The 18,467-nt window shown below is 47.5% G+C and overlaps 1 protein-coding gene across 5 annotated transcripts in view; it reads right to left on the bottom strand.

Moving 5' to 3' along the window:
* col22a1 (collagen, type XXII, alpha 1) overlaps positions 1 to 18,467 on the bottom strand; it is a 142,989-nt gene that overhangs the window by 72,401 nt on the left and 52,121 nt on the right. For all 5 annotated transcript variants that reach the window (XM_084313585.1, XM_084313586.1, XM_084313587.1 and 2 more), the window contains 8 exons: positions 17,279 to 17,332; positions 15,254 to 15,298; positions 12,340 to 12,393; positions 11,794 to 11,847; positions 9,675 to 9,710; positions 9,516 to 9,545; positions 9,276 to 9,329; positions 1,334 to 1,387 (listed from right to left, as the gene is read on the bottom strand). In XM_084313585.1, the coding sequence (XP_084169711.1) occupies positions 1,334 to 1,387; positions 9,276 to 9,329; positions 9,516 to 9,545; positions 9,675 to 9,710; positions 11,794 to 11,847; positions 12,340 to 12,393; positions 15,254 to 15,298; positions 17,279 to 17,332 (381 nt within the window). The remainder of the gene's footprint in view (positions 1 to 1,333; positions 1,388 to 9,275; positions 9,330 to 9,515; positions 9,546 to 9,674; positions 9,711 to 11,793; positions 11,848 to 12,339; positions 12,394 to 15,253; positions 15,299 to 17,278; positions 17,333 to 18,467) is intronic.

Genomic DNA, 18,467 nt, shown 5'->3' with positions numbered 1-18,467 from the left:
TACGTTAGCTAAGTATTTAAGTACTGATATTCTGAGCCGTGTTTGTACTGTAGCTACGTTAGTTAAGTATTTAGTTACTGACATTCTGAGTCGTGTTTATACTGTAGCTACGTTAGTTAAGTATTTATGCTACTGATATTCTGAGCCGCGTTTATACTGTAGCTACGTTAATTAAGTATTTAAGTTACTGATATTCTGAGCCCTTTTATACTGTAGCTAAGTTAGCTAAGTATTTAAGTTACTGATATTATGAGCCGGGTTTATACTGTAGCTACGTTAATTAAGTATTTAAGTTACTGATATTCTGAGCCGCGTTTATACTGTAGCTAAGTTAGCTAAGTATTTAAGTTACTGATATTCTGAGCCGTGTTTATACTGTAGCTTTGTTAGCTAAGTATTTAAGTTACTGATATTCTGAGCCGCGTTTATACTGTAGCTACGTTAATTAAGTATTAAGTTACTGATATTCTGAGCCACGTTTATACTGTAGCTACGTTAATTAAGTATTTAAGTTACTGATATTCTGAGCCGGGTTTATACTGTAGCTACGTTAATTAAGTATTTAAGTTACTGATATTCTGAGCCGCGTTTATACTGTAGCTAAGTTAGCTAAGTATTTAATTACTGATATTCTGAGCGTGTTTATATCGTAGCTAAGTTAGCTAAGTGCAACAACTTGTGATTGGAGGATCAAGAAAAGAGGGTGAGGTTGCGATAGGTCCAATGCTGCATGTTAACACGCTGCTGTTGTAAGGCCTATTGCTCCTACCAGGGGGGGGGGGGGGGGGGGGGGGGTGCATTTGACTTGAGTTGGTCATCTTTCGAAAGAGCTAAATTGGAGAACTACTGTAATCATTGTAATTACACACCGCTGTGTCCTGGAACCTCGTATTGCATGTTTAAGGAGGACGAAAAGTGTTGTTTGATTGTACTGCAGGAGGCAAAAGTGAGAATTAAGCTGGGAATAAAACACATAACAGTAGTACTGCAGATGATGGTCTCATTTAACGTGATGAAAGTTTCTATTTCCTGCCGTACATTATAAACAGTCCCTTTGTAGAACAGCAAAGTACAGCTCGGTGGCTACGTCGAGACCAATTACAGCGCTCACACTATGTAGATACAGTAGTTTGATCCTGTATAATAACAACAACAACAGCAAAGAAAGATGCAGAGAAAGCTACACACATATGGGGTTTTTATTGACTTGATGAATTGAGTACTCCCCAACTCTCCTGGTGTAAAGATACCGAAACTCTGAACGAACAGCTATGTTTAGAGAAACACGAAACAACAATTTCCCATAAAAAGAAAGAAAGAACAAGATTCTCACCCGTTGCCCAAACTCTCCAGGCTCGCCAGGTAACCCGAGGTGACCAGGAGGCCCCTGGGAAGACACATTGTTTACAGTAAATCTCGGTTCACAACACTCATTAACATAAACATAGTATTTACGACTCTCGCCAGGTGCTCAGTTTTACATTCTTCTCAACAGGCGGTTTCTAACGGAACAAAGTAGTATATTCTTTCTTCATTTGTTTTGTTTTGACAGGAACAATGCACAATAATCAACATAAACTAAGATGTAAATGTGCCAGAGTTAACCCAGGTCGGCTAACATTCTGCATTCTCATCTGCAGTCCCTCACCACAATGTTAAATATGCACACATTTGCATATATCGCCAAGACACGAATCACCAACATGGATAATGCCAGATTCAAAAACTTGGGTTTCATTTTGTTGATACATTCAAAACGAAACTTTTTCCAGAAGGGATTGTGTCCTCTTCATCGATTTACGCCTAGTTTTGGTATAAAATCGACTATAAACCCGGCTATGAATGATATATCAACAAACCCTTCTGTAATTAGAAGCAGGATATGGATGGGAAGAAATTTGGAACTGTGAGGTTTTGCCCGCTGCTCACTACCTTTTCTCTGTCTTCTTTAAGCCTACTGTTAGGAATTCCCTATTCTCTGTCTTCTTTAAGCCTACTGTTAGGAATTCCCTATTCTCTGTCTTCTTTAAGCCTACTGTTAGGAATTCCCTACTCACTCTCTCTAGCCCCCACCCTCTCGTTCCTTACCCTTAGTGGCCACACCTGTTTGATATTCTATTATCTCTCGCACCTGTGGTGGCAGGCTAATTAGTCCCCCTGTGGGCTTTAAATACCAGGGCGCTTCCCCTCGTTTTGGCGTGGGGTCGTGTTGTATACTTGCCGAGTCATATTCTCTAAACATCTAGACTCTTTCGGGAGATCCTCTGTCTGCCTATGCTGTTCCATTCTCCGGCGTCGAGATGTTTGCTCCAGCCTTCGCCTGCTGTCGCCGTTGCCTGAGAGTGGGACTGGTCTGCGCTCCCTAGACTTCCACGGGAGGCATCCCAGTCATCCACTTCAGACCCCCCGCGCAGCTGTCGTCCTGACGCACATCCAGACCAGCGCAGACGCTCTCCAGTCCACAGCGCGCAACGCGCATCTTCCAAGGACGCTCGAGCTTGGCACGCTCTCCAGACCAGCGCGCAACGCGCATCTTCCAGACCTTCGAGCTTGGCACGCTCCTCCGTACCAGCGCGCAACGCGCATCTTCCAAGGACGCTCGAGCTTGGCACGCTCTCCAGACCAGCGCGCAACGCGCATCTTCCAGACCTTCGAGCTTGGCACGCTCCTCCGTACCAGCGCACTGACGCGCATCTTCCAGACCTTCGAGCTTGGCACGCTCCTCCGTACCGGCGCACAGACGCGCATCTTCCAGACCTTCGAGCTTGGCACGCTCCTCCGTACCAGCGCTCTGACGCGCATCTTCCAGACCTTCGTGCTTGGCACACTCCTCCTGGCAGACGCACCCCATTGCGTCTCTCTGTTCCGACGCGCACACCAAGGTGTGGCGCGCCACTCTGTTCCTCGGCTCCGACAGTGGCTACCCGGTGGACGACATCCTCGCCACCGCCACTGTTCCAGCTCCCTGTTCCGACGCGCACACCAAGGTGTGGCGCGCACTCTGTTCCTCGGCTCCGACAGTGGCTACCCGGTGGACGACATCCTCGCCACCGCCACTGTTCCAGCTCCCTGTTCCGACGCGCACACCAAGGTGTGGCGCGCACTCTGTTCCTCGGCTCTGACAGTGGCTACCCGGTGGACGACATCCTCGCCACCGCCACTGTTCCAGCTCCCTGTTCCGACGCGCACACCAAGGTGTGGCGCGCACTCTGTTCCTCGGCTCCGACAGCGGCTACCCGGTGGACGATGCCCTCGTCACCGCCACTGTTCCAGCACTCTGTTCCTCGGCTCCGACAGCGGCTACCCGGTGGACGATGCCCTCGTCACCGCCACTGTTCCAGCACTCTCTCCCTCGGCTCGGACAGCCAGCCGCCCCGGTGGCGTTGCCTTCGTTCCCGTTGCTGTCCCTGTACCATTACGCATGCGCCTGGGTGAGTTTTGATTGTGATGTCACTCACCCAGCGTAGTGCCCTTGCCCCCGTACCCGCTGCTGTCCCCGTACCTTTACGCATACGCCTGGGTGAGTTTTGATTGTGATGTCACTCACTCAGCGTAGTGCCCTTGCCCCCGTTCCCGCTGCTGTCCCCGTACCTTTACGCATACGCCTGGGTGAGTTTTGATTGTGATGTCACTCACTCAGCGTAGTGCCCTTGCCCCCGTTCCCGCTGCTGCCCCTTTACCTTTACGCATACGCCTGGGTGAGTTTTGATTGTGATGTCACTCTCCCAGCGTATTGCCTCTGTTAGTTAGTTTGGACATTTCATCTCCCAGCGTATTGCCTCTGTTAGTTAGTTTGGACATTTCATCTCCCAGCGTAATGCCTCTGTTTTTGGTTCTCACTTAGAATAGTATTTTTGGACTTTACATCTCCCCCTGTGTGTTTGTCACACGAAGATATTATTACTTTGTTCACTTTGTTATTTGGACTGTTCTGCACCTGCTCTGTTTTTTCCCTTTTGTGCATTAACTCTCTCCTCAGTCCTGCAGAGCGGCCCAGATGTTTTCCCACCAGTCCCCAGTTCCTCCCTGTACCCCAGCCCGCCTCTGCGGGCCTCAGTCCCCTCTGTTCCCTAGTTCTCCCCTTTCTAGTTCCACCTAGTCTCTGTTCCCTAGTTCTCCCCTTTCTAGTTCCACCTAGTTCCTGTTCCCTAGTTCTCCCCTTTCTAGTTCCACCTAGTTCCTGTTCCCTAGTTCTCCCCTTTCTAGTTCCACCTAGTTCCTGGTCCCAAGTTCTCCCCTTCTAGTTCCACCTAGTTCCTGTTCCCTAGTTCTCCCCTTTCTAGTTCCACCTAGTTCCTTGTCCCTAGTTCCCCTAGTCCCCGTTTCTCCTGTTCCCTAGCTCTCCTAGTCCCTAGTCCTCTCTCCCTAGTTCTCCTTGTCCCTGGTTTACCTAGTCTCTAGTTCCTCTGTCCCAAGGCGTTCCCTTAACCTTCCCTTAGGCGTTCCCTTACTTTCCCTTAGTGTTCCCTTTTCCTGCCCGCCTCTTAAAGGCACCTTTCCTTCCCCTCATATTATATTCCTGTATTTGTGATTCTCCCTTAAAGGGACAGTGCCCTTTTCCCTGTATTTCCCTGTTGTTCAATAAATTTCTGTTTCTTGGCAAACCATCATACCTGTCTTGTGTTGTGCGATTGGGGTCGGTTACAAACCATAACAGTACGACCCCACCAAATCGACGACCCCAGCCAGCACAGACGGTGTATGTTGAGTTTGCCTTTTTTTTTCTTGTTTCCCTCTAGCTCCCCTGTTAGCCCTGTTAGCTCCCCTGTTAGCTTGTTAGTCTCCCCTCTAGCTTCCCTGTTAGCCCAGTTTAGCTTCCTTGTTAGTCCTGTTTAGCTCCCTTGTTAGCCTGTTACTCCCCTGTTTAGCTTGTTAGTCTCCCCGGTTAGCTCCCCTGGTTGCTTCCCGTTTTGCCCTGTTTGACCCCCCTGTAGCTAGCCATGCCCTGGCGGCTAACCCAGTCCCTCTGCATGGCCCCGGTCTGCTAGCTTGGCCCCGGCTGTTAGCACAGCCTCTATGTTAAATGCAGCCTTGCAGCTGGCATAGGCCCTGTAGCTAGCCAGGCCCAAGCAGCTAACCCGGTCCCTCTGCATGGCCTCCACTTTTTTGTGTAGTTTTTCCCACTGCTAGGACTGCCCTTTCAGCTAGCAAGGTCAGTTTATCTCACACAGCTAGGACTGTCCTTCCAGCTAGCTTGTGCTCTCATGCTGGTCCAGCCCTGTCTGCCAGCCTAGCTCCGGCAGCTAGCGCAGCCTCTATGTTGATGTAGCAGTACAGCTAGCATAGGCCCTGTAGCTATCAGTGCCCTGGCAGCTAACCTTCCCTCTGCTAGCCCTTTCCCGGTGCTTCCATGGTTACCCCTTAGCTACCCTGCTCGCCCCTCGGTTCCTCTAGACCAGTTCTCTTGCCCAGTTCGCTAGACTAGTTCTCTAGACCCAGTTCCTCTAGACCAGTTCCCCCAGTTGCCCCTCTGCTACCCTAGTTACCCCTCGGCGACCCTGTTTCGTTTGCTAGCCCCACTCTTGTGGTGGCTTCCCCTACTGGCTTGGCCAGTGCCTTTGTTTTTGTCTTGTTTTGCCCCCTGCCACTCTGTCTGTATTTGTTTTGGGTCGCCGGGTGGCTCCCGTTGGAGGGGGGGATACTGTGAGGTTTTGCCCGCTGCTCACTACCTTTTCTCTGTCTTCTTTAAGCCTACTGTTAGGAATTCCCTATTCTCTGTCTTCTTTAAGCCTACTGTTAGGAATTCCCTATTCTCTGTCTTCTTTAAGCCTACTGTTAGGAATTCCCTACTCACTCTCTCTAGCCCCCACCCTCTCGTTCCTTACCCTTAGTGGCCACACCTGTTTGATATTCTATTATCTCTCGCACCTGTGGTGGCAGGCTAATTAGTCCCCCTGTGGGCTTTAAATACCAGGGCGCTTCCCCTCGTTTTGGCGTGGGGTCGTGTTGTATACTTGCCGAGTCATATTCTCTAAACATCTAGACTCTTTCGGGAGATCCTCTGTCTGCCTATGCTGTTCCATTCTCCGGCGTCGAGATGTTTGCTCCAGCCTTCGCCTGCTGTCGCCGTTGCCTGAGAGTGGGACTGGTCTGCGCTCCCTAGACTTCCACGGGAGGCATCCCAGTCATCCACTTCAGACCCCCCGCGCAGCTGTCGTCCTGACGCACATCCAGACCAGCGCAGACGCTCTCCAGTCCACAGCGCGCAACGCGCATCTTCCAAGGACGCTCGAGCTTGGCACGCTCTCCAGACCAGCGCGCAACGCGCATCTTCCAGACCTTCGAGCTTGGCACGCTCCTCCGTACCAGCGCGCAACGCGCATCTTCCAAGGACGCTCGAGCTTGGCACGCTCTCCAGACCAGCGCGCAACGCGCATCTTCCAGACCTTCGAGCTTGGCACGCTCCTCCGTACCAGCGCACTGACGCGCATCTTCCAGACCTTCGAGCTTGGCACGCTCCTCCGTACCGGCGCACAGACGCGCATCTTCCAGACCTTCGAGCTTGGCACGCTCCTCCGTACCAGCGCTCTGACGCGCATCTTCCAGACCTTCGTGCTTGGCACACTCCTCCTGGCAGACGCACCCCATTGCGTCTCTCTGTTCCGACGCGCACACCAAGGTGTGGCGCGCCACTCTGTTCCTCGGCTCCGACAGTGGCTACCCGGTGGACGACATCCTCGCCACCGCCACTGTTCCAGCTCCCTGTTCCGACGCGCACACCAAGGTGTGGCGCGCACTCTGTTCCTCGGCTCCGACAGTGGCTACCCGGTGGACGACATCCTCGCCACCGCCACTGTTCCAGCTCCCTGTTCCGACGCGCACACCAAGGTGTGGCGCGCACTCTGTTCCTCGGCTCCGACAGTGGCTACCCGGTGGACGACATCCTCGCCACCGCCACTGTTCCAGCTCCCTGTTCCGACGCGCACACCAAGGTGTGGCGCGCACTCTGTTCCTCGGCTCCGACAGCGGCTACCCGGTGGACGATGCCCTCGTCACCGCCACTGTTCCAGCACTCTGTTCCTCGGCTCCGACAGCGGCTACCCGGTGGACGATGCCCTCGTCACCGCCACTGTTCCAGCACTCTCTCCCTCGGCTCGGACAGCCAGCCGCCCCGGTGGCGATGCCTTCGTTCCCGTTGCTGTCCCTGTACCATTACGCATGCGCCTGGGTGAGTTTTGATTGTGATGTCACTCACCCAGCGTAGTGCCCTTGCCCCCGTACCCGCTGCTGTCCCCGTACCTTTACGCATACGCCTGGGTGAGTTTTGATTGTGATGTCACTCACTCAGCGTAGTGCCCTTGCCCCCGTTCCCGCTGCTGTCCCCGTACCTTTACGCATACGCCTGGGTGAGTTTTGATTGTGATGTCACTCACTCAGCGTAGTGCCCTTGCCCCCGTTCCCGCTGCTGCCCCTTTACCTTTACGCATACGCCTGGGTGAGTTTTGATTGTGATGTCACTCTCCCAGCGTATTGCCTCTGTTAGTTAGTTTGGACATTTCATCTCCCAGCGTATTGCCTCTGTTAGTTAGTTTGGACATTTCATCTCCCAGCGTAATGCCTCTGTTTTTGGTTCTCACTTAGAATAGTATTTTTGGACTTTACATCTCCCCCTGTGTGTTTGTCACACGAAGATATTATTACTTTGTTCACTTTGTTATTTGGACTGTTCTGCACCTGCTCTGTTTTTTCCCTTTTGTGCATTAACTCTCTCCTCAGTCCTGCAGAGCGGCCCAGATGTTTTCCCACCAGTCCCCAGTTCCTCCCTGTACCCCAGCCCGCCTCCGCGGGCCTCAGTCCCCTCTGTTCCCTAGTTCTCCCCTTTCTAGTTCCACCTAGTCTCTGTTCCCTAGTTCTCCCCTTTCTAGTTCCACCTAGTTCCTGTTCCCTAGTTCTCCCCTTTCTAGTTCCACCTAGTTCCTGTTCCCTAGTTCTCCCCTTTCTAGTTCCACCTAGTTCCTGGTCCCAAGTTCTCCCCTTCTAGTTCCACCTAGTTCCTGTTCCCTAGTTCTCCCCTTTCTAGTTCCACCTAGTTCCTTGTCCCTAGTTCCCCTAGTCCCCGTTTCTCCTGTTCCCTAGCTCTCCTAGTCCCTAGTCCTCTCTCCCTAGTTCTCCTTGTCCCTGGTTTACCTAGTCTCTAGTTCCTCTGTCCCAAGGCGTTCCCTTAACCTTCCCTTAGGCGTTCCCTTACTTTCCCTTAGTGTTCCCTTTTCCTGCCCGCCTCTTAAAGGCACCTTTCCTTCCCCTCATATTATATTCCTGTATTTGTGATTCTCCCTTAAAGGGACAGTGCCCTTTTCCCTGTATTTCCCTGTTGTTCAATAAATTTCTGTTTCTTGGCAAACCATCATACCTGTCTTGTGTTGTGCGATTGGGGTCGGTTACAAACCATAACAGTGTGGTGTGTGTAGGTACTAGGGAAATGGAGTTCCATGTCTTTGTGTGTAAGTAAAATGCATAAATACTCGTTTTTGAGAAAACGCCCTCAAAGTTCTGTATTGTAATTGTGATCTATGGACACAATCAGACAAAATGAAGTAAAATAAACAACTAATTGTCTGTTTTTGATATTTGATTGCCCCTAGTTTGAAATAAGACATGTTAAGGAAGCAAAATATAACAAAATCTCAATATCGTCGAGAGAAAAAAAAAGAAGCAAGAAGGCGATTTTGGGGGTACTGTATTTAAGTTACTGACAATCTGAGCCTTGATTATACTGTAGCTACGTTAGGTGTACATGTACAGGTGATTAAACTGGGTATAAAATATATAGATTAGTACTACTGGGTAATAGCGCTAATCAGATGTATGTACAAAGTTGTAGAAGTAATATGTGATACAGGTATAAAGACACTATGGCAGTAAGTCATACTGGCTAGCAGCGTAACTAGTAAGAGTCTAGTAAGAGTAGGTATGTCATAGCCGTCATAAGGACATTATGTTACAAATGATGCTCCGCTCCACTCAGTCAGTGTGCCTAAATTTCATTGTATGGAATATAATGACAATAAAGAAATTGTCATTGTAATTGTAATTCTAATACTAATACATAACGTGAAACAGATGAAAGCAGACATTAAAATGACAGCTATCTCACATCTAAGTATTAATAGTCAACGACCAGGAGCCAACCTCAGACAAAACTAATGTCAGAAATTCCACATTTAAACCATGTCATCACCGTATCGTCTTCTGAAAGACAAACAGCAAGCAGAGGTAGGGTCTGGGGTCAAAGGTAACGGTGTGGGAGGAAGGAAGTAATAAATCTAGATACTTACAGCAGGTCCTGGGGGGCCGTCGGTCCCGGGAGGGCCAGGAGGTCCTCGCACTCCCTGAAAAGAATAAAATACTATGTAAAACTATCACTTCAATATGTATTAACGATCATAAAGCTATATTGTAAAAAGGATCACCGCAAAGTAGTTCAAATGACCTGGCGTCGTAAAACCATCGCGTCCTACTCGTCTTTTAACAAAGAATACTTGATCACAGACTTAATACAAAAAATATTAACTCACGGATTCTCCCTTCAAGCCCTCTCTTTGAACCTAGAATGAAAGGGGGGGAAGAAATGGATAAATGATTAAATTGTCACAGAATATGACTACATTTCTCCCTCATCCCCCTGGTTGTGTCGACAATGTTTAACGTTTAGATCTCTTTTTTCCTGTACTCACCACGTCACCCGGCATTCCAGCAGGACCCTGCTCTCCCTGTGAAACATGACAGCATGAAGTCAGAAGCCCGTTATTAGAGTCCAGTACTTTATGAGTGCAGAGATATGAGATATGATCATCATAATAATAATAATAATAATAGCGTTGGGGAGAGATCATGCTGTTATCTCTGTGATGATGTGTGTTCAATTGTTTGCCTTGAGGCATATGAACCTCCTTAAAACTGTGTGTGTGTGTGTGTGTGTGTGTGTGTGTGTGTGTGTGTGTGTGTGTGTGTGTGTGTGTGTGTGTGTGTGTGTGTGTGTGTGTGTGTGTGTGTGTGTGTGTGTGTGTGTGTGTGTGTGTGTGTGTGTGTGTGTGTGTGTGTGTGTGTGTGTGTGTGTGTGTGTGTGTGTGTGTGTGTGTGTGTGTGTGTGTGTGTGTGTCTCTAAGTGTGTCTGTACTGTATGTGTGTGTGTGTGTGTGTGTCTGTCTCTCTATGTGCGTCTCTATGTGCGTCTGTATGTGCGTCTGTATGTGTGTGTGTCTGTCTGTCTGCCTGTGTTTCTGTGTGTGTAGGCCTACAGTATGCGTGTGTGTGTGTGTGTGTGTGTGTGTGTGTGTGTGTGTGTGTGTGTGTGTGTGTGTGTGTGTGTGTGTGTGTGTGTGTGTGTGTGTGTGTGTGTGTGTGTGTGTGTGTGTGTGTGTGTGTGTCTGTCTCTCTATGTGCATCTGTGTGTGCGTCTGTATGTGTGTGTGTCTGTATGTCTGTGTTTCTGTGTGTGTACAGTATGTGTGTGTGTCTGTAAATCTGTGTTTCTGTGTTTAAGTTTAAGTTTAAGTTTATTTGGATCCCCATTAGCCACAGCAGTGCTGGGGCTATTCTTCCTGGGGTCCATAACACATAAAATACAGTTACAGACTTATACACTCACAACATTTACATGTCATACAGACAATTAAAACAACAATAAAAACCCTTATACAATCATAACATTTACATGTCATACAGACAATTAAAACAACAATAAAAACCCTTATACACTCACAACATTTACATGTCATACCGACAATTAAAACAACAATAAAAACCCTAATCAAATTCATAATACAATATAAAAATATATACTCCTTATGAATGAATTCATAATACAATACAATAATACCTACTCATAATTAATTCATAATACAATACAGCATAATATACTATTTAGCTTTTACATACATTATCTATGTTCATATCAGCCAATTATACAATATTTTAATAATATATCCCTAAATTGTGTGTGTGTGTGTGTGTGTGTGTGTGTGTGTGTGTGTGTGTGTGTGTGTGTGTGTGTGTGTGTGTGTGTGTGTGTGTGTGTGTGTGTGTGTGTGTGTGTGTGTGTGTGTGTGTGTGTGTGTGTGTGTGTGTGTGTGTGTGTGTGTGTGTGTGTGTGTCTATCTGTGTCTGTCTCTCTATATGCGTCTGTATGTGTGTGTGTCTGTATGTCTGTGTTTCTGTGTGTGTGTCTGTCTGTGTGTCTGTGTGTGAGTGCATGCTTGTGCATACAATAAGAATTACGTAATTTAGTAAAGTTATTTTATCTATACTTGTATGCATGTGTTTGTGTGTGTATGTGTGTGTGTGTGTGTGTGTGTGTGTGCATGTGTCTGTGTGTCTGTGTGTGAGTGCATGCTTGTGCATACAATAAGAATTACGTAATTTAGTAAAGTTCTTTTATCTATACTTGTATGCATGTGTTTGTGTGTGTGTGTGTCTGTGTGTGCATGTGTGTGTGTGTCTGTGTGTGTGCATGTGTGTGTGCGTGTGTGTGTGCATGTGTGTGTGCATGTGGGTGGGGAACACCACGTGCGTGTGTGCGCACCGCTGGAACAATCGTCATAGTCAGTAATTACAGACAGACTAAATGAACTCGGCAGTGTCAGACAGTGGGCCGTCTTTGACGGGAGACGGCGGAATGTCTGGGAAGTGGAGACGGTAGCCTAGGATACCGTAGGAGGACATGTCTTCGTGGGTGATTTAGAATCACCTCGGGTTTGTGAGGTTTAATAACCTTAACGCCTAAAAGACCATATATTTTCTGGATCGTTCAGGTCGTTCAGGCTCAGAGGACAATGTGAACCCCGGACAGCGTACCTTGTCACCCTTGACTCCGTTGGGCCCAGGTGTCCCGACCAGACCTCTCACACCCTGTTAAATAGCAGAACGGAAAAAGATAAGATAAGATATTCCTTTATTGATCCCCTTGGGGAAATTCAGGCATCACAGCAGCATGGGGAGGGGGGAGGGATACAGGTATAGTAGAAGACATGGTACAGGTCATAGAATTATAGTACAGTGGAGAAGTAAACGTAAAAATAGATTACAAAGGCAGTGTAAACAATATAACAATATAATTAACTCTGGACATGCGCATATGGGCAACAAGGTGCAAGATGAGGGTATGTATATATTAGTTATATTTGCCCTACAATAAATATAGTTACAATATATAATCTAATAATCCAATAATCTAAATCTAATCTAAAAATGCTAAATGCTAAAAGCTAAATATATGCCCTGATGAAGTATACAGTATACACATAAGGTGCGGTATGTAACATGCCCAGATTTGACCAAGAAAAGCAGATTAGTGTTGTTGACAACTATAGGTGCTTCATGGATTTAAAACATCGCACTTACATCTTTCCCAGAACCTCCGGTCTTTCCAGGTGTTCCCTCCGAACCGGCCGGTCCCTAGAGAATCAGAAATACGGGTATAAGAAATAAGAAATCGATTGCTGGATAGGACAAAGCAAAGGATAAACGTATACAGAGCAACCCGGGGAGAGTAGAGAGAGACAGTGGGGTGACAGTGGCTCAGGAGGTAGAGCGGTCGTCTGTGGTAGCTAGTCGGAAGGTTCCCGGTTCGATTCCCGCTCCTCCTCCTCCGAGCAGCGTGTCGTCGATGTGTACTTGAGCGAGACACTTAAGCCCTAATTTCTCCCGATGTGCCGGTCGGCACCTCGCATGGTCGCCTCCGCCGTCCGTGTGTGAATGTGAGAGTGAACGGGTGAATGTGAGGAACAAGAAATTGTAAAGCGCTTTGGATAAAAGCTGCTACAGTATATAAATGCACCGTTTACCATTTAGACATGTTGCGCACGACGTCTCATTCATTCCTGAGGTGTTTGGACAGGCAGGGGTCACGGCGAACAGGCCCAGGGGTCACGGAGAACAGGCCGCTCCTCCAGCCGGTGGGGGCCGCTGAGTATGTGGCGCGCCGTCTGTCATCCGTGTCTCTCAGCAGACGCCGCCCCGGCGTGACCCCAGCCTCGCCCCCCAGGTGCCTTCTCCAAACCGCCGCTTCCCCGACGCACAAGTGTTTCTCCAGACTTCCTACAGGAAATCACCAACCGACTGACCGACTGACTGACTGACTGACTGACTGACTGACTGACTGACTGACTGACTGACTGACTGACTGACTGACTGACTGACTGACTGACTGACTGACTGACTGACTGACTGACTGACTGACTGACTGACTGACTGACTGACTGACTGACTGGCCGGCCGGCCGACCGACCGACCGACTGACTGACTGACTGACTGACGTTTTTTTTTCTTCTTTTTTTATGGAACGCCCAATGTTTTGCTTTTGAAACCATAAACATAACCGGAGTTAGCGGCGGAGGGGAGCCATGTGGAAAACTAATCTGAGCGCTGTTATTGTTTTTATGGCTTAGTGCGTTACACCGATGGCCTGTGAAGGAGGATTTGCAGACGTCGCTGCTACCTGCGCCGTTACCTGAAATCCAGATAGAAACCGCGATAAAAAATAAATAAATAAAACCGCTGACATTATGGAGGCACATGAGGAATTCACATTGCCTTAGTTGGAAACGACTGTTGTGAGATTCAACGTTCACGGATTCTACACAGGGGTGTTTTGGCCCCCATCGCGTCCGCTGGTCTGGCGGGGGTCCGTGTTCCAGGACGAAGTCAAGTGGAAACTGATGAGACACACAAGCTGCAGCGGCCGGCCCCCTGAATGAGCTGCCTTATGGCCCAGACGCCCACGTAGGTTCCCAGGCAGGAAGCTTTGGAGAGTCAATCAAGGAAGCAGACATCTGTTTGCACCATTACTCCACTCCGGTTCTCTTGCTTTCCTTCCGAGCTCAACAGGCTCTTTCTCTCTTTCTCTTTCTCTCTCTCAGAATGAGTTAACCCCGTCTTCTTCAGCACCAGGGAAACACGCTCAAGGCTCTGATTTCCTAATTATGGCAGTCAGGACAAATTAGTCATGGGCTTTCTTCTGGTGTGTTCTTCTTCTGGTGGGTCCTTCTTCTGGTGGGTCCTTCTTCTTCTGGTGGGTCCTTCTTCTTCTGGTGGGTCCTTCTTCTTCTGGTGGGTCCTTCTTCTTCTGGTGGGTCCTTCTTCTTCTGGTGGGTCCTTCTTCTTCTGGTGGGTCCTTATTCTGGTGTGTTCTTCTTCTGGTGTGTTCTTATTCTGGTGGGTCCCCGGATGGCCACAGGAGGTGATATGTTTCAATGGATACCACAAGGGAGGGGGGGGGGGGGGGGGTCCTCATTTGGATCTCTGGTTTGAAGCTTAAAGGGGAGCCCATTTTCAGAATTCATACATGATATTCCTACTGTATGGTCTAAGACTAGACAGTCCAAAAATGTTATTGAACACGAGCACCTCTCACATGCGGCACGGTGATATAGTGGTTAACACTGTCGCCTCACAGCAAGAAGGTCCTGGGTTCGAGTCCCGCTTGGGGATCAGGTTGCCGGGTTGCCAGGTACACAGGTGGGGTATCTCCCGGGCCTTCCTGTGTGGAGTTTGCATGTTCTTTCCCCGTGCTCGCAAGCCCCCCCCCCCCCCCAAAAGCGATAAACTCAATGGATAAACATGCAGAACAGATGGCAAAGACGGACAGGAGCGCTTGGATTGGTCCCCAGGCGCGGCCCGTGTCTGCTGCCGGCTGCCCTTTTGGTTGGGAAGGACGACGGGATGGGTCAAGCGCAGACAGGCATTTCATCGGCGTGTGTGTGTGTGTGTGTTCCTGTGTGTCACCCATCTTACATATGTGTGTTGCTGCGTGACAAATAATGACCAATAAAGACTTCTTCTCGTGCCTCAATCCAAACACATAAAGTGCTAAAACTCAAAGCTGTTTCGTCAGCAGGTATACAGTCTGAGGCCGTTCCATAAACGACGGATCGGGAGAGAGGTTATTGATGACAGCACCCAGAGGAATGATCTCACTATAGAGGTGCATGTTCTGTTTCAGTACAGAGAACATCATTAGGGTATACAAAAGAAAACAAAATCAGTGGAGCAGCTCCAGACTTTATACCTGATGACATCACAAATGTAAGTCTTACTTCTCTGGTTTCTGGTTTTGGGGGAGAGTAGCCCGTGCTCACAAATAGTGATTGAACTCTCCTAGGCCATGGGAATAGCATAGTGGAATTCTTGATTTGAGCGGTGTTCCCCTTTAAGAAACCATGCTCAAACACAATCTCTCCTGTAACACAGATTGGTCACATTGATAATGTCATTATTACACTCACAGTGGATAAGAAATCTAAAGGACATTACTTACCCTGGCACCTTCAAGCCCTTGTTCTCCTTTGCCGCCTCTGTCGCCCTAGGATTTGACACAAGATAATGCCGGTGAAAATACCATATTCACAAAATAAATAGAGCTTGTCATGGGCTGGCCGTGAGATACTTTATCATTCTGGTACACAGTATATATACTAGATATATTCAAGTGAGCCCTGAGCAAGACCACAGCATCCAAAAGGTACCACATAAAACACAAAACAACATAGAGCATCCATTAATTAAACTACGGCGACCCAAATTCTCAATCCACCTTTTGACCGTGACTCAGCCATTAAGGGTAGTTCATGTCTTTAGTGTCATGGGAATAGCGCCACCATGAGGCCAGATGACTCAGAACTTCACAAGCCTCCTCCTTGCTATTGTAAGGCAAACATATTTTGTCAAGTTTGGTGGAAATCGGGCGGTGCGTTTACTGTACCAAGCGTTTTTCAGACATTTGATTGGATCTGGTGGTCATATGGTTTTGGCCTATCAATTATCTAAATGACACATTGGAAAATGTTAGTCCCCAGATTCCACACATTAAGTTTTGTGAGAATCAGGTGAACAGGCTAGGGGGAGTAGGGAAAAAAATAGCGGAAATGCCAAGGTTGCCAAGGTTATTGTGCATGAGTAGCCACATCTCTGCATACCAGTTTCGGAACAGGAGATAAACTCATTTGAAAATGTAATAGAATTCTTCCTATAGGGGTCATGAATGTGCACAGCAAATTAGAAAATATTTGAACTAAAGGTATTCAAGATAAACAAATTGGCCTGATGGTGGCGCTAGAGCAAAGTTCATGGGGTAACCTAAATCAATAGAGTTCATCCTGTAGGGGTCATGAATCTGCACCGCAAATTTGAAAATATTCGAATGAAAGCTATTGGAGTTTTCGCGTTCACAATCAAAGATTGAAAGTTCGGACTGCTGGTGGCGCTAGAAGAAAGGTGATGGGGTCACCAAAATCAATAGGGTTCATCCTCTAGGGGTCGTGACTGTGCACTGCAAATTTGGAAAAGATTTGCATGAAAGCTATACGCGTTAGCGCTGCCTGTGACACGAAAGGTGGTCGGGGATACGAGGTAAACTAGAAAGAAAGAGGAAAGATTGTGAAACATCATACATCAAAAAGTCAAAAGATCAACAATGTCTGATGCCCCCCCCCTCCCCCCACCTTACCCTCACAATGTCTTAAAACTCAGTGAGTCACCAGTCTTAAACACTCCACCAAAACATAAAGCTGATTTATTACAGCCTCAATCTCACATGCAGTATATCCCAATCCATTTGGCTTGAGAGTGACTGAGTTAAAGAGTTGGAATGTGTGATGTCACATATTCCACAAAGTATTTTTTAAATATAAAAAAGAAAAACAAATATATATATATATACATATATAATGGCCTTAAGTGAGTTCCTGGAAAGGCATATACAAATGCCATGAATATTTGTACAAGATAGTTTGTAGTTTTGGCATATGTGTGAAATTATGGGCAAAAATAAAGATGCTGTAAGTTGTATTCTTTGTTTGTTAAAATAAGTGGTCTACATGTCGAAATAATAGCTTAACACTCCGACAGCCATCACTGATATAGATTGTCTTGTCAGTGACGTGGGTCTCCCATTCTCTCCGCTCTGCAATAAAGAGACAATAAGCAAATGTGTCCTTGAAACAAGTAAAATAATCTGCCAGTGCAATAAGCTAATTTGTGCTTGGCAAGATTTCTTGAAATAAGTAAAAATATCTAGGGTTCTCTCTCCTGATTAGATGATGATGAATGTATTTTCTGTTTACTGCAGAGCGGAGGGACTGAGAGACCCATGTTACTGACCAAACACCGATGGAATGTAGAGCTGTCGGAATGTAGACTACTTAACACATATTTTAACAATAAAATACCACTTACAGCACCTTTAAACCTTTATTTTCTTTGGGTGGAGTGTTCCTTTGAGTAACAGATGACTCTAGGAGGTTGATTTGATGAAGTGAATAGCCTCTAGTCTACATGTACTCACGACAATGCCTCTAGAACCAGCTGTCCCAGGAATTCCTGAATCCCCCTGGATTCCCTGTGAAGTAAAAACAAATCATGAGTGGATCAAATCAACATCTATTTAAAGCACATGGTGCACAGAGAGCAATATATCGGAAAGGAAAACAACCCAAGAGGGTAAGGCAATAAGAATCAAAGAGCTCACAAACTGAACTAATAATGAACACAATATATACGTTGGGCAATAACAATAACATTCAGATGACGAATATAGTGTGTGTGTGTGTGTGTGTGTGTGTGTGTGTGTGTGTGTGTGTGTGTGTGTGTGTGTGTGTGTGTGTGTGTGTGTGTGTGTGTGTGTGTGTGTGTGTGTGTGTGTGTGTGTGTGTGTGTGTGTGCGTGCATGCGTGCGTGCGTGCGTGCGTGCGTGCGTGCGTGCGTGCGTGCGTGCGTGCGTGCGTGTGTGTGTGTGTGGATAAGATAAGATAAGATATTCCTTTAGTGATTCCCTTGGGGACATTTGGGACATCATAGAAGCATGGGGGAGGTACAGGTATAGGCAGGGTAATGGTAGAAAGAAGAATATAGGCAATACAATTAGATCTGTTATATTGTTATATTATATAATTATATATGTTTATCACAAGCTGTTGTTTTTTTGTGTCATATTGTTACTCAAATAGGCTTCATAGAGACAGTTTGGCTACCTATCTATCTGGTAATACGAGCTAACAAAGAATTGCTGTGTCAGGGACTCAGGGTTGAACCTGTTTGACCAGTTTACAGATCCTGCCGACCAATAAACACCCAAAACGGCAACAGCAGCTGTCACCTAGGAGATCTCCGCTCTGGACGACTACCCCCCCTCCCCCCCCCCCCCCCCCCCGACGCCCTCTGACCTCGCTCTCTCACCCATCACACACTCCGACGTTCCACTGTTTTGCGGGCCGTGTGATGCACAGGCATGGAAGCAGCTCTGTGCAGGAGTGTCATACAGTACTCACTCTCAACCTGTCTAGGAGTCTAAATGTCTGAATACATCAAATCAGCCTTTCTGTCCCATTTCCTGTTTCAGGTCATTACCATGTTTGGTCAAAAGGGGGCGATCCTAGTCGTAGCTCTGCCCTCCTCTCGTTAGGGCCAGTCACAGTTCACTGGACAGACCTGGGCTTGACCTCTGCACTCTGTTCTCTCTCTCTATCTATCTCTCT

Source organism: Notolepis coatsorum (assembly GCF_963971535.1).
Source record: "Notolepis coatsorum genome assembly, chromosome: 4".
Classification (NCBI taxonomy): Eukaryota; Metazoa; Chordata; class Actinopteri; order Aulopiformes; family Paralepididae; genus Notolepis; species Notolepis coatsorum.
Note: the sequence above shows the minus strand (reverse complement) of the source record. Positions and strands in the feature narration are given on the sequence as shown.